Source organism: Ochotona princeps, chromosome 15 (assembly GCF_030435755.1).
Source record: "Ochotona princeps isolate mOchPri1 chromosome 15, mOchPri1.hap1, whole genome shotgun sequence".
In the NCBI taxonomy this organism is placed as follows: domain Eukaryota; kingdom Metazoa; phylum Chordata; class Mammalia; order Lagomorpha; family Ochotonidae; genus Ochotona; species Ochotona princeps.
The window spans coordinates 25,709,949-25,726,219 of record NC_080846.1 but is presented as its reverse complement, the minus strand read 5'-3'; the positions used below and the strand labels follow the sequence as shown (position 1 = coordinate 25,726,219).

General features: G+C 41.9%; 1 protein-coding gene across 1 annotated transcript in view; it reads right to left on the bottom strand.

The window, feature by feature from the left end:
- MYRFL (myelin regulatory factor like) overlaps positions 1–16,271 on the bottom strand; it is a 112,176-nt gene that overhangs the window by 31,325 nt on the left and 64,580 nt on the right. Inside the window, exons 11-13 of the mRNA XM_058673764.1 lie at positions 10,667–10,867; positions 3,972–4,080; positions 2,260–2,369 (exon numbers count right to left, since the gene is read on the bottom strand). Of these exons, the coding sequence (XP_058529747.1) occupies positions 2,260–2,369; positions 3,972–4,080; positions 10,667–10,867 (420 nt within the window). The remainder of the gene's footprint in view (positions 1–2,259; positions 2,370–3,971; positions 4,081–10,666; positions 10,868–16,271) is intronic.

Below are 16,271 nucleotides of genomic sequence, written 5' to 3'. Positions count from 1 at the left end.
CCCCTCCCAGGTATGTATCTCCCTAAGGAATTGAATATTTGTACCCACATCCACAATAACATTATCTACAACAGCTGAGACATGAAAACAACCCATGCATCCATCAACAAACAAGTGGATAAGTAAAACCTGGAGAATTCTCACACATACAACACACCTTATTTAGCCTTAAAGGGAAAAATAACTCTGACATAGGCACAACACAGATGAACCTTGAGGACATTACACAATATGAAAAAAGGCAGTCAGAAAAAGACAACATTGTATGACCCCACTTCCAGAAGACAAAGCCATCAAGATCACTGAGACAAAGAGCAGAATGGTGGTTGCCCAGTGGTGAAGGGGAGGGAGGATTAGGGAGCTCCTGTTTACTGGGTGCAGAATTTCAGCTTTATAAAATGAAGTGTTGTAGAGAGATGGTAGTGATGGTCACACAACACTATGAATGTATTTCGTATCACTGAGATGTACACTTACAAATGGCTACGATAATAAACTGCATGTTTTGTATACCCTACTATTACATTATATTTGGGAATCCATACATTCCTAATGACACACCTCTTAAATGAAAGTGCTAGTTAGGGCTCTGGAAAGACATACTGAATAGTCTCTTCTTTCTGAGAACAGAAGGCAATAAAACCACTCTCACCACTCAACTCTTACAGCTCTAGGCTGAACTTGGCAAGACAATCCTATCATCTTAGGGTTCATTCAGTCATGACCTGGAGTGGAGGGGCCTAACCTGAAAGTTACACTCCAAAGGTGGCTGACAACTACTGGTGTTGGCAAGACTGGCAACACCAGGAGGCTGGTTAGAAGTACAGAATCAGGGCGGGCATTGGGTTAAGTCACATTGGGTGGCACTATGGGTTAAATCACTACTTGAGATGCCAACTGAAGACTCAGCAACTCCACTACTGCGAGGCAGCTTTCTGGAAAAGCAGAGGAAAGTGACCCAAGTGTCTGGGCTCTTGCCACCCATGTGACAGAACTGGATAGAGTTCCAGGATACTGGCTCAGCCCCATGTGGACTGTGAACCACTGAGGCCAAATGGAGAATGAGCCAACAGATAGCAATTCTCTCTCTCTCTCTTTCTGTTTCTGCCTGTCTTTGTCACATTTTTTTTACTCTTTAAAACGAATCTTAAAAAAAAAAAAAAAAACCTGTAGCTTTTCTGTAGAATCCCAGCACTTTCTTGCAGAATCATAATCTGTATTTTAATAAGATTCCTGTGCTGTACTTTGATGTTTGATGAGTGCTGCCTTCATGAACTGACCAATTACCCCATATGCCTCCCCACAACTACCAAAATCCTGTTTCAGTCTTTCCTCCCAGCAGCAAATGTAACAATGTAATATAAAGTAAAACAATAGCCTAGTGGGCTTGCAAGCTTTGAAAACACGCAGTATATCAGAGTTGGTAGGCATAGTATCAACAAACTACTCAAATAACACTTACAGCATTGACAAGCAAGGAACTGGCAGGCTCAGCCTGTTGCCAAGCAAAGGGGAGTTAGTCTACAGGCATATTAATGCTCCTTCAAAAGACAGTGATTTGAATATCAAAGAAGTAAGACACTCCCTCAGGTGAAAAATGATGAGGTCCATGAATATTTGTAAAAAATGACCCACTTTATTATCCTACGGAGAAAGTGACACATATAATTTTATCAACGTTGATGCTCAAATACAGCTTCAACACTTCATTCAAACTTTAATGATTTTATCAAAAGGCACACTGGGAAATTAGAATTTTAGCTGTATTACATAAAAAGAAGATACATTTTCTCAAGCTTTAGTTCCATTTTTAAAAGTGAAATATAGCCAGAACTTTTTGGATCAGCATTTATCATGACATTTGGTTCTTGTTTTATGTACATTCATGCTAAGTGGACTTGTCCAGTGCCAATTTGTCTTCAACAAATCTGCTGGACCCAAATTGTACTATTGTATATTCTTCCCCCTTGACAAATTATAGCTGCATGTATTTATGGTAAACAAACTGATGCTTGATGTTTTAAATACAATGTGGAATAACTAAATCAATCAACTCATTGATACCTGATGAGAGTGTGGATTTATGTGATTTCTTATTAACACCTATGAACAATGCAGAATATTTTGCACTAATTCACTCCACAACTCAGTGTCCCACATCCTGCTGGGATGTTTCAGTACACTGTGCTATCACACACACTGGGCTTTAACCCCGGGTTGGTGGCAATTATAGTAGACATCCGGTCATCAATGAATTACCTTGTCTACCATGAGGAAGTTCTCCAGCGTCTCGCCATTTTCACAGGTTACATCGCCAACGTCTCTGACGGCTCTGGGCAAGATCTCCTGCACCTCCTGGGCAATCATGCCTATCACAAAACACTCAGGCAGGTTTAATGAGGGACACACCTTCGCAGGCGCACGTCAGAATGGAACAAGGCAGCCATGTGTATAAGTGCACACTTACCCTAAAAAAAAGCTTTTGTTTTCATCTAGGATGCTTTTGAGGCAAATAAAATTTTTTTTTCATTAAGAACTATGATAGGATAGGGGCTGACACTATGGCAATGCAGGTTTAATCTCCATCTGTGATGCCGGCATCCCACAGAGGTGTATGGGTGCCGGCGTCCTAGCTGTTCCACTTCCAATCCAACTCCCTGTTAATGAACTAGGAAAAGCAGTGGAAGATGACTCAAGCACTTGGGTCCCTGCCACCCATGTGGGAGACCCAGATGAAGCTCCTGGTTGCAGCCTGGCTCAGCCTTGGCTGTTACAGCCACTTAGGGATTAAACCAGCAGATGGTACAGTGTATGTGTGTGTGTGTGTGTGTGTGTGTGTCTTCCTCTCTCTCTTTCTGTGTAACTACCTTTCAAATACAGATTAGAAAGGAAGGAAGGGAGGGAGGGAGGGAGGGAGGGAGGGAGGAAGAGAGAGAGAGAGAGAAAGAAAGAAAGGAAGAAAGTAAGGAAGGAGGGAGGAAGGAAGGAGGGAAGGAAGGAAGGAAGGAAGGAAGGAAGGAAAGACGGACCACTTGGACCTGGTGCAGCTGTGTATCAGGCTAATCCTTTCGCTTGTGACATCGGCATCCCAAAAGGACACTAGTTCTAGTCCTGGTTGCTCTACTTCTGATCCAGCTCCATGCTAATAGCCTGGGAAAATAGCAGGAGATGGCTAAAATCCTTGGGTGCCTGCACTCACATGGGAGACCGGGAAGAAGCTCCTGGCTCCCAGCTTCTGATGGGCCCAGCTGTGGCTGATGAGGCGATTTGGGGAGTGAACTAGCAGATGACAGATCTCTCTCTTTGTCTCTTCCTCTCTTTCCAACTCTTTAAAGCAAAATAAAATAGATCTTTATTTTAAAAATAAGAAGAACGACTATAGGATTTAAAGTGGGGATGTAATTTTCTTTACTTTTTCTATTTTCTTATTTTCTTCCTGAGACTCTGGGCTAAATGCTGGAAATGATTAGTAATTATCTTAAAAATCCCTGTGCATAGAGGGAAGGAGTAGGGCACAAGCTTAATTACTTTTCTTTTACTATGGTTGTTGCTGGCCCCTAAATGTTTGATTTTTCTCTAGGATTTTGGGATTGGAATGCAAACCTCACTTTGCTTTTCCCTATTCTTATCAACCCTGCCACCTTCTCTCTCCATCCTGCAACTGCCCAAATCTCATGAAGGTTAAGCTGCCATCTGCCCCTAAACCCCCACTCCATTAGCAAGAAGACTCCAGTAAACAGATACAATGTGCCCAAACTACTCCACCAAGACGTTGGGGTGCAGGCATCCAGGTGCTAAGCCAAAAGAACCCAGAAATTCTTTAACCTTCTCTGTTTTAATGATTATGAGATTTCCCAAAGCATGAGAGACCAAATGCTATCAAATGCTACAGCACACACTCTCCAAATAAAGAGAGGATTACAGTTTTAATTGTCCACTACGTAGAATTAAGAGGGAATTTGTGTGCATACCTGTTTGATGTGCAGCGTTTATTCCCATTGCAGATGCAAATTCAGGCTTGTATTCGTATTCAACAATCCTCATCTGGGCTATTCTTCTCAGCTGTTCATTTGTGTCAACCTAATTTAATTAAAGAAGAGCAGACTTAACCCACCTAGATATTTACTATTCAAATCAATACCCACGGTGACCAAGAGAGATGAGATGAGATGAGATGAGATGAGATGAGATGAGATGAGATGAGATGAGATGAGATGAGATGAGATTATATTATATTATATTATATTATATTATATTTTTTCTGCTGTTCAAACTATTTCAACAAATATTCTTTTTTTTCCCTCAAAGTTTCAAAGTTCCCATCAGTGGCTTTCATCCCCTAATTCACAAATGGGCCTAGAGTTTTCCTGTCTAAATTATAGGGCCAAACTCCACCATTCACTGGTATTGCCTACGTTCTCTCCTGCAGAAGGAGAACCCTCATTCTGAGAAAACAGGATCTTACTTTGGAGCAAAACAACCACTGTTTAGGGTTACAAGGCATCATTTTCAAATGAGCCCAGGGCAAAACATGAGTTTGCTATAGAACATGTAGGGTTTCATTCACCTTCCAACCTGGAGGAATGGGTAGACTGTATTGTTCATAGTATTTAGACATTTTATTGGAGGATATTGCTCGCAGGGGATTTTAAGCTCTTCAGAAGGCAGCTCTCCTCCTGTTCCAGAATATTCTCCCAGGAATCCTGCACTGAGATCACTGTTTTTCCCACAGAAGACACTCCCAGCAGTCATTCGAGGGTCCTCAAGAAATGACACTGGCTCTCAGCAACAGTAAGAAGACAATAGAGTGAATCAGTGAGTTCTATCCAAAAGATTCCACTTCGAGCTGGACTTTGCCAAGCAATTGATGATATTAACAGAATAAACATTTTTTGTTTAATGACCTTATTTGACAAGTAGCAAGTTAGCACCTATGTAGGCTCCCCATAACTGGATTACATAACTGGATTACAAAATCAAGAGTGTCTTTATAATTAAAAAGAAACCACATAGACTTTAATCTATGAGTCAAAAGAATAAAAAATGCTTGTTGTTTTCAGAGAAACCCTGTCCAGGTCCTCAGCTTTTCCCTTGATTCATGGTATGAGGTAGCAGGAAACGCTCCTGGATGGTCATTTAGGATTCTCAGTGCCTCATTAGTTTGGCTGGTTTTGAAAAAGGGTGGCTATGTGCTCAATTGGTTAAACACACTGGTTTTTACTTTAGTTACCTATCCAGAGTATAGTGTTGAGCTATCATCAAACTTTTAGTTCAATTCATCCATTCATTTGTTTCATTTGACTAACATTTACCAATCACCTTCAACAAGTACATCACATACAATTAGGAATTAGGAATGGCCTAGACAAGCAGAAGCCTCACATATGATTAGGTTATAGTATGAGGTGTGGTGCAGGGTAATGATGTAGTTTGGGATGGAGAATTATGCCAGTTCCAAGAAGGTACATATAATATTCTAGGGGAGGAAATAGCATAAAAGAAAGCTTCCCAGCCAATCAGGACTGGTTTCAGTTCCTCTTCTTCAGGACATTGGCTTGGACCATTTTCCCCGCTTCCACAGCTCTACTTCGACCTCTCAGTGTCAACATCCCTTTCTCCAAGCAGTGTTCCTTGAGCTTCAAGACTATGAAGAGATCCTCTGCTTCGCATCCTCACAGCACCAGTCACAACTGTCACTAGACAACTGTGTCCGTTTTATTCTGCCTTGCCTTTCAGAATATACACCCCGGAGGACAGACTTGAGCTGTGGCTCCTGTCCATCATCTTCTGACAAGTTTCTAGTCCAATTCCTTGCATGTGGTAGTTGCTCAACTGATTATTTTTCAAATACATTGTTAAGGAAGTTAGGGGAAGGGCAGAGAGAAGACAGAAAGAATGCTAGGCAGAGAGAACACCTTGGCAGAAAGATCCTTGAAGGATGTCTGGACAACCAAGGCTGAGTTTGGCATTACTGGACTATTAAGGTTAAGGATAATGTCAGGATATGGAAAGTCTTACTGCTCATGTAAGAAATAACAAGTATAAATATCATATTGTCTGTGCATGTATCCATCACTGTGAGCTCCTTTGTTCATTAAACAAGTATTTATTGAACAATTACTGCATGCCAGAGCTGGTAGTTGTCATACTCAATGTCTTTGCATGTTTTATTTGAAGCTTAAATTGCGATAAAAGCCCCATTCCTGCATGTAAAGTTTGTGTTGTATTCATTTCAGAACCTGCACAGGGCCCAGCAAAGTCTGACAAAATCTTTGATGGAGAAAAAAGAATGAATTTACTGTCATGGCAGGACAATTTTTGAGAGTAACCGAATGGAAGGAAGGAAGTCAATGAGAAGCCAGCCTACCTTCCTTCCTAATCCCAGGCCCTACCCAGGTCTTTATGCACTGCATCATGGCAGCGCTGCACTTGCTCCCCACCTTCCCCCTGGTTCCTGTGCATTCTGCATGAGCTTCCCCTAGGGAACAAAGTGGAGGCTCAGTCAGTTCCTTTCTTGCTGAAGGCAGAGAATACATCTTCACTCAGGCTGTCTGGGATGCAGAAAAGAAAAATGGTCTCTGGTTTCCAAGTTGGGCCCTTGATTGTATTTTCCCTGTAGATGCCTTTTTCTAACTCCAAACTTAAAGTTATTCATGTATTTAGCAAATATTAGACATAGCGATTAGGTCCTGTTGTACAATTACCATCCTTTTTCAGAGAGATTTTTTTTTCCATAAGAAAATGTTAAGGGTTATTAACTTGGAGACCTAACTGTCTTGCATAACAATGTCCCTCAAAGGAAATGCTCTTCTGATTTCCAGGGCTGGCTTGGAAACATCCCAAAGCCAAATATAAATGCCATGTCTGGCATGTTCCCTATGCACACACTTGGCCCAGGGAAAATCCTTGAGGCCAGCGCTAAGCTTTCTTTGAATCCTCACCAGGAACTCCACACAGCCAGCATGAAATGCCTTCTTTGATCATTAGTGTGTGTGGAGTAAGAAACCACAAGCTAAATGTGGGTTTTCACAACAGTTTTGGAAAATTTTGACTGTACAGGTGAATGAACATGATTGTCCTGCCTCTTCACATCAGAGGTTTCCACATCATGAAATCAACAACCTCATCGCACAGGAAACAAATGCTGGTCTATTCAGAAAAGGCCAGTTGTTATCGGTCACCTGGCTGTAGTCCACATCCTGCGTTAGCCCAGGGCCATGAACAACTTGGGTGACACCTGCTCCTTCCTGGCTGAGGAACTTCCACTTGTGACTCTGAGTGAGACTTTGAGCATGTTTTCACTTTCCTGGGCTAAAAACCTTTTCGCCTTCAACCAGCATTCTGGCTGATGTGGTGGGAAAAGGACAAAGCAATCTTCAACATTTCTTCTTCACTGATTTCTTGCTCTGAATTTTGCTTTTCACTCACTTGCAGCCTGTTTTCAGTCTTCAGCAGGGAACCTCATGGATGCACTCAATCCTCAATAACTTCACTTTCTTTTTTTCATTGACATCAGTACCCTTCAGGTCTCTTAGGTTTTCAGTGAGTTCCTTCAGCCACTTTCTGCCCAGTCTCCATTGTGAGAACTGTATTTCCTTCTCCAGTCTGTAGCCACATTGGTAAAAAATAAGACCACTGGCGAGCCAAGTTGCTCCTCATATGGAATGATTTCATCTCACAACTGTTCCAGTGACATGGGTTCCAAATGTACTTGCATCAACTTTTCTGAATCAATGTGCATCTGTGTGAGCATCAGAGGGTTACTCCACCAGGGCTCTAGGCAGTGCTCCTGTTTACCTTGTCTTGAGTGAAAAGACACATAGGGCAAAGCAGCCATCCACAGTCACTTTCCCAGATTAGAGAATTGGGCAACATGCTTGGATACTGCATTTGGCAATATGAGCTTGTCAGGAAACCAACTCCAGCAAGTAGACTTCCCTATCAAATGAGGAACTATCTCCAGTCCTATGCATGCAAAGTGACCAAGGGTCAGGATTACCATTTGAATGATGGTGTCCTATTCAAAATTCATGTGAAAACTTAATTTTCCTCTTCCATCCTCTCCACTACATGAGGATACAATGTTTGAAGAATCACTTTGGAAGCGAGAGCAAGGGCCTTCACCAAACACTAAACCTGCCAGCACTTTGATCTTGGACTTCCTGGGCCATAGAACTGTGAGAAACAAGTTTGTGTTCTTTATAAATTACCCCCTCCATGGTATTCTATTATACCAGTACAAATGGATTAAGACAGTAAGCTTCCCAGAGAAGTTGGAAGAATGACTCTTTTTGAAAGTTGAAAAACTGAGCCAGGGAGACAGATGAAGTTCATCATCTCTCTTGTCTCAAATAGAAAGCAGACAAGAAAGATGGGATTTTCAGGGACATACGTTTCATAAATGTGGAAAGAGCAAAGGTAGAACAAATACATTAAAATAATACAATGAATGAATCATATAACTTGCATTTTGTGCATGCAAATAAAATAGCTATCTACTCTACAACTAGAAAATGTCTTACATCTATGAGCATAGAAAAATCTCTTAACAAGGATAGAATGAATATGGACAACACCTGTACGCAGATCATAAACAAAGGCATAGAACTCCCTGGTCTAAAATCCCTTGGCTGGTGAAGCCAGACCTAACCCTCTAGTCCAAGAATGGAATGCAGAAACTTTACATTTAGAGCCTGGATTGGTGTAACCTTTCATTTAAATAGATAAGACTTTCAGGAAGGGATCTGCCACTCCATGACAATGAACTTCCCTCAGACTAAGGGGCAATGTTTGAACACTCTGGTAGATGAAATTGCTTGTTAGGCCTGAGAGTAGCAGGAGCATTTCCTACGTGTTATATTCCATTCTCATTTCAATAAGACTCGGGAAATTTTCATTGCCAGTTTCAAGGATAAGTTTTTTTTTTAAGATCTATTTATTTTTATTGGAAAGTCAGATTTTACAGAGGGAAGAAAAGAATGACAGAAAGATCTGCCAAAGCCAGGCTCCAGGAGCCTTTTCCAGGTCTCCCATGTGGGAGTTAAATGGGAAGTAGGGTCCCAAGGTTTTGGGCTGTCCTAGGAGCTGGATGAGAAGCAGAACAATAGGGATATGAACCAGCATCCCATATGGGATCCCAGCACATGCAAGGCAAGGAATTTAGCCACTAGGCTACCATGCAGGGCCCTCAAGGATGAGTTTTTAATGAAGGATTTGAAATGCAGACAGTTCATCCCATGTTACAAATTCAAAACCACAATATCTGGAAATATATGTGAGAACTTTCCAGTCCTGAGTTCCCATCCAGTTAGTAGGTCATAACTCTTCTAACATGAGCTGCAAATTCTTAATCAGTATAAAAGTCTACAATTACAACCATTCTTTAGAATCCTCCATGCAAAGGAGAACATTCCTTGGCTGGTTTAGAGAAACCAGTGCTGATTTGCACTGAGAAAGGAATTTAGAAGGAAGAGCAATGATTAACAGATTAAGTCTCCTGATAGCTTAAAAAAAAAAGAATAAAGGAAAGCAGGGAAATAAGGTTTAAAAATACATAGACTGTGCAGACTGAAAAATTCTTTTGGGAGTTGAGTGGGTGAGGCATTTGGCCTAGTGTCTCAGATGTTTACTTGGTTAGAGTTCTAACTATAGTTTCCTGTGTCCTAGGAGACAGCAAGGGATGGCTCAAGTTCTTGGGTCCCTGGCACCAATGTGGAAGACCCCGATTGAGTTCCAGGCTCCTGACTATGGCCTAATCCAGACTTTGCTACTTTCAGGCATCTGGGGAAATAAACCATCAGGTGGTAAATCTCTCTGTCTCTCTCTACATATCTTTCAAATAAAAATAGCTAAATATAATATCACCCCTCTCCAATTTAAACTAATCATCAAAATAAATCATGAGGAAAAAAATCTTTTTTTAAAAAAGAAATGTTTTCCTAGTAGCAAGTTGGAAGTGGGATAAGGAGTGGGAGCAGAGTGTGGGAAATGGAATGAAATGGTGCATGGACTGAAACCAGGACCGGTTAAGTGACCAGAATCTAGATCTTCATCTCTTTGATCGGCATAATGATTATAACTCTCCATGATGACTTCTTGTCTCAATTGGTTAAAATATAAAAAAGCCTCAGGGCGTCAGACTAGCAAGCATTTTTCTATCAGGAAATTCTATGAGTTAAATGTTTTTCCTGGGCGCAGTCGCTGACGAGAGCTCCAAGTCAAAGAGCAGTGGCCTTGTGTCTGGGTAAGGATTCTGATTTCCACTGTGGCATCCCACAGATGGTACACTGGGAAGACAGTAGCACCCATGGCCGAGGCCAGGCATTCTGGGAGGAAGAACCTGGTGAGCTTCAGCAGAAATATGAGCAGAAACTAACTAACCTGAGACAGTGCTCAGAAGATGAGCACAGAAATGGAAAGGACAATGGCATCCTGTCATTGTCCACCACCCTTGTCAAGTGCATTTGTTCTCCTGGGTAGGTACTGCTTCACAGTTTCAACAGTGGTGCCCGCCGGCTCAAACAGTCATCATGTGAAATAGCAGGTGCAGCTCCTGCGATGGGCAGCATGTAAGGATGCCTTCAGAAAGGTGTGTCAGAAGCCAGGGGTGCCAACACACCTGGCTGAGGGGTCAGAGAAGAGGTTTGAGGCCTGCCCCTGTGCTTACCTCCTGGATATTCTGCTTTGCACGGCTGTCAGAGGGATGCATGATAGTCCCCATTACTTTCATGTTGCCACAGACAACCAGCGCCTCATCCGGCGCATCTGTGTTTATTCCTACTCGACCGTGACAGATGACAGACTCTGGAACTTGTCCTCGCTGCCATAATGCATCACTGTCATTTTCAAATTGCCCAGGGTTAGAGGCCTGGAAGAACACATAAATATATCACCATTAAAGTTACAGTAGCAGGAAGAGATGATTGTGCTGGTGTTCTGAGCAAAAGTAAACAAAACACTGTCGAAGATTTTCACGTGGGAATTCTACATTAGATGGGGTAGCCTGGCACTCACAGGTAATTTCAGGGTCCCAGCAGAACCAGACTTCTCTAACCACCCACCTCTCCAGCAATGGTGACTCTGTATGCTGGGGATTGGAAAAATCCAATCTCCAGCACAACTCTCTGGGAATGAAAGGTAGGTGATAAAGAAAAATCAGGGTCTAGCACTGTGGTAGAGTAGGTTGGACCATTTTCTGCAATGATAACCTCCCACGTGAGCACAGATTCTAGTCTTGGCTGCTCTACTTCCAATCCAGCTCCCTGCTATTGCACAAAGGAAAGCATCAGATGATGGCCCAAATACTTGGGACCCTGCACCCCTGAGGGAGACCCGGAGGAGGCTCCTGGCTCCCATTTTTGAACCAGCTCAGCCGTGGCTGCTGCAGCCATTTGGGGAGTGAACCAGCAGATGCAGGATCTCACTGTAACACCAACTGTCAAGCAAAATACATAAATCCTTAAAAAAACATTCAAGCTTATTAAAGTACAGACAAATAAAAGCAATGCTTTTGTAGTTTCAAAACACTCATATTTATGACTTCATATGCCATTGGCAAAGGTAAAACAAATATATTTAGTACACCTCAACTACCCTATATGTACAGATAGAACTGAGGCAAAACAATAATAACTACATTGATTTGCTATTAACTCAAAATGAAATGCAATGACATATACATTATTATCTTCATTTTATTGGCACCGAAACACTTAAAGGGTAAATAAATCCCCTAAAGAAAACCTGCAAAAATCTGGGGCTGAAATTACACTTCTCCTGATTATGAAGCAATATTTCTGATTTTACCTATTTCCTGGTGTTACCTAGAGGTGACCTCAGCATTTGTCAAAGAAAATTCAAATGAAACTATTGAACTAGACAAAGTTCTGGAGATTTCACTCTTTCTTGCAAAAAAATTTTCCACTGTACAGCCTAGAGCTTCCCTAGGGCTGCTGAATAAATTTCTAAAGCTGTTTAAGCAGGAATCTCTACATCTCACCAAATTCTCACAAGGACATTACTTTATTTTCAAAATTATAGCATTTTTTTTACATGTGATGTTTTGTGTATGTGAGACATGTGGCCATAAATCTAGACATTTAGGGTTCTCGTCATGCAAAAAGTCACTATTCATGCAATGAGTTCACTTTTTTGCCTCTCTGGTGGCCTATGAGACTTTACAAGTTTACATGAGTTGAATGTTTCCAGATGATATCTGAGGATGATTATGGAAGCTTTTTGCAAGAACGGAGACAGAGATGGAAGGAGTTTCACTGCTCTCAACATTCTCTCCTAATACTGTGTGAACGTTTTGCCTTATGTTTATGTTATCCACTAACACATCACTCAGGGCAGGCACCTGATCTTGCGGTTGACTGGAGTGTCTGTTCTCACTCCACCTGGAACTCCTGATTCAGCTGCCTGCTGATGCAACCCTGGCAAGCAGCAAGCGATGATTAAAGTGACTGGGTCCTTGCCACCACAAGGGACACCCAGCTTGACTTGCCAGCTCCCAGATTCAGCTCCAGTTGAGCACTTGGCCATTGTAAGCATTTAAGAAATGAACCTGTGGATAGGAGCTCTTTTTTCTCTCTGTTGCTTTCTCTACCTCTCTCTCTCTAAGCCTCTTATATAAACATTTCCAATTATTAATAAAATAACACGAACACAAAATTGCAGAACCTTTAGTTGCCTTCAACTGCCTCTACCATTCCCACAAGTTTGAGCCTGAGCTGTGTGGAAGACTGTACCATCAACACTTGACAGACAAAGGCAGTAAAAGAAAGTAACAACTTTCAACATTCTTTTCTGTAAATTCACCCAAAGAGCTTTTCTGCGAGGTCCCTAGAGCTCCCTTGGTTGTGAATGGCAAATTGGCTTGGACGCAAATCCTTTTATACTGAGCCATCAACTAAATCCAAAGATATGCCCTATAAAATGTCGATGTATTTTGCTCATTGCTGAACATAATGAGCCACTTCAAGGAAACAACATAGGATACAAAGGAATTTTTTTTCTCTTAATGAGCTTTGGGATAATTATTATCACATTGGTAACTTGATACTGGAGCTGTGGGTATGAGTACATTTAATTGTTTGGAACAATCGCTTACACTTGGCTTGCATAAGATGAGAAAAATCATATGCCTGAAATATGTCCAAATCGTATTGGAAAGAGGCACTGACTTACAAAGCCCTAAATCCATAACCCCAGGGAGGAGACTTCATCAGGAACAGGAAACACAAGATCCATGAACTTACTTCCTTGCTCTAGAATCCACAATCTTCACGTGTCAAAGCAAACTACAATGGGACACATTTTTCTGAAATGTTATACTCACCTATGTCCCAATAGTGGTTGATGGGACTAAACTAAAATTAATTTGTTAATGTTTCTAAAATACTACTATTATGTGTCTCTCAGCTTCATCTATTTAGGGAAGACCTGAACATTCTAGTATAACATACTTTGAAAAGTTTGGAATCAAGATGGCGGAATAGGGTAAGGACATGTTTAAACAGACAGAGAAACATTTAATCAGGATGAAGCAGAGGACACATTCCAGGAAACAGGAGAGGACAGAACATCAGCAGAGGGGTACCTGGAGACTGACAGACACAGGAAAGCAAGGGACACAATGGTGCGGTGTTGCAGGGACTGATACTCCAGCAGCATTAAGCTAATGACGATCTGATCTCCACCAGCAGCCAGAACTCCACCAACAACCAGGTGGGAAGGGACTTTCACTGGGAGATTGGGAGGTAAACCCAGACAAAGAACTTTCCATCCTGCTGGTCCGTTTGATTTGACCAGGAGCAGAGACAGAGCAGCAGATCCCAGACAGGCAGTGCAAGAACAGGGTGGATTTCACAGCCCACTCTGCCCCCTAGAGCCAAATTGGAAACCATTTTGTTTAAGAAGGCAAGGGCAAGGGAAAGGACTGAGCATACACTGAGTTGGGCGTGAACTCATTTCTGACTCAGTAAACTGCATCAACAGGCATTCTACAGGTTCCACCCAAGACAGGTCTTGGTAGTCCTCAGACCTGACAGCCAGCAGATCAAGAACTCTAGTAGGGGCATGTCAGGTGCCATTTTGTACACTGTGGCAAACGTTTTAGGACTCCAGGGGAAAACAGTGAATTGCACATGTGCTGAGCTCATGAGAACTCACTAAGTTCACTGGATTGCACTGTGCCTGCAGGAAAATAATACTGATTATGGCATTGTATGACTCAAAATAGGTCTGTGTGGCCTTGAGACCTAATGGCCAACAGGTTCTGGCAAGATCAGCACCAACAGCAATCTAGCTATATAGGATACCTGGTGTCTCCCTAATCCTGGGACCTGTTCCAACTGGAAGTGGGAGAAAGGTTGTACAGACAATGGTGCAGCCTCAGCATGGTATCATAGGAGGAGGAGATTGGTGAGCCAGGAGTTGGGGCTATGGAGTTCTTTGTGGAAATCTAACATAAGAACCCAGACCTGGAACTTGCTGCAGGTTGTGGCACAAGTGGCTGCAAGCAAAAAGTTGTGTGCCAACTGCAATAAGTAAAATCAAACTGTAGACCTGTGGGTGACACAGCCTAGAAACCTGCCCCTAGGAGAAGAATCTGCTAACTAGAAGTACAATGACCAAAAGCAAAAGAAGAGACAAAGGCACAATGAGTATTACTGAAAATTCCCCTGCAAAGGAGCAAAACCCTATGCCAACCTCAGAGTTTAGTGAGGAAGACATCGAGAAAATGGGGGACACAGAATTCAGAAAACTCATTTTAAAGCTTCTGATCAACAATGAGAAGCACATACAAGAGTTCAAAGAATTTAAGGAATATTTTACATAAGCAATAGCAGCAATAAAGCAAATCAAGGCTGATATATCAGAAATTAAGAACACAGTAGAGCAAATTAAAAGTATAGTGGAGAGTCTCCAAACTAGAATGAAGCAAGCAGAAGAAAGAATCTCAGAATTGGAAGATACTTCCTGTCATCAGGGGGAAGCAAACAAAAAGCTGGAAGCAGAGCTGGATCAGGCCAAAAAAAGTATTCAAGAATTGAAAGACACGGGCCTGGTGGCATGGCCTAGTGGCTAAAGTCCTCGCCCGGAACGCACCAGGATCCCATATGGGTGCCGGTTCTAATTCCGGCAGCTCCACTTCCCATCCAGCTGCCTGACTGTGGTCTGGGAAGGTAGTCGAAGATGGTCCATAGCCTTGGGATCCTGCACCCACGTGGGAGACCTGGAGGAGGTTCCTGGCTCCTGGCTCTGGATCGGCACGCACCGGCTGTTGCAGTCACTTGTGGAGTGAATCATCAGACAGAAGACCTTCCTCTCTGTCTCTCCTCCTCTCTGTATATCTGACTTTCCAATAAAAATAAATAAATCTTCAAAGAAAAGAATTAAAAGACACTATTAAGAGGCCTAATATAAGAGTTATGGAGTCCCAGAAAGTGCAGAAAGAGAAAGTGGTTTTACAAATATATTTAATGAAATAATAAAGGAAAATTTCCCTAATTTAGAGAAAGAATTGGGAAACAACATCCAGGAGGGGCACAGAACTCCCAACAGGCTTGCTCAAAACCGATCTTCACCAAGACACATGATCATCAAGCTCTCTTCAATTGAACATAAGGTAAAGATCCTGACATATGCACGTGAAAAAAATCAATTGACATATAAAGGATTGCCAATTAAACTCACAGGAGATCTCTCACAAGAAACTCTACAGCCGAGAAGAGAATGGAGTGACATATTCCAGAGTCTAAATGAAAAAAATTGTCGGCCTAGGATAACATAGCCTGCAAAGCTTTCTTTTGTCTTTGAAAATGAAATAAAATTCTTCCACAGTACAGAAAAGTTAAAAGAATTTGCCTCTTCCAAACCTGCACTACAAATGATACTTCAAGATGTTCTCTTCACACAGAAGAGGAATAGCACCTACCAAAACCAAAGGCAAATGGAAACAACATCCCAGTAAAATGACAACAGAAGACTAAATCAATGAACAACCCATTCCTAAAATGACATGACCAAAGTACCACCCATGTATATTAACCCTGAATGTAAATGGCTTAAGCTCAATCAAGCGTCATAGATTAGTAGACTGGACTAAAAAGCAAAACCCATCTATTTGTTGTCTAGAGACACATTTCACCAACAAAAATCAGTGGAAGCTATATTGCATGGGTTACATAGTGATACTAATTGGTTTTGTGACCTTGGGCAATCACCTAACCTTCCTGAAGAGTAAACATAATTTTCTTGGGTCCGGC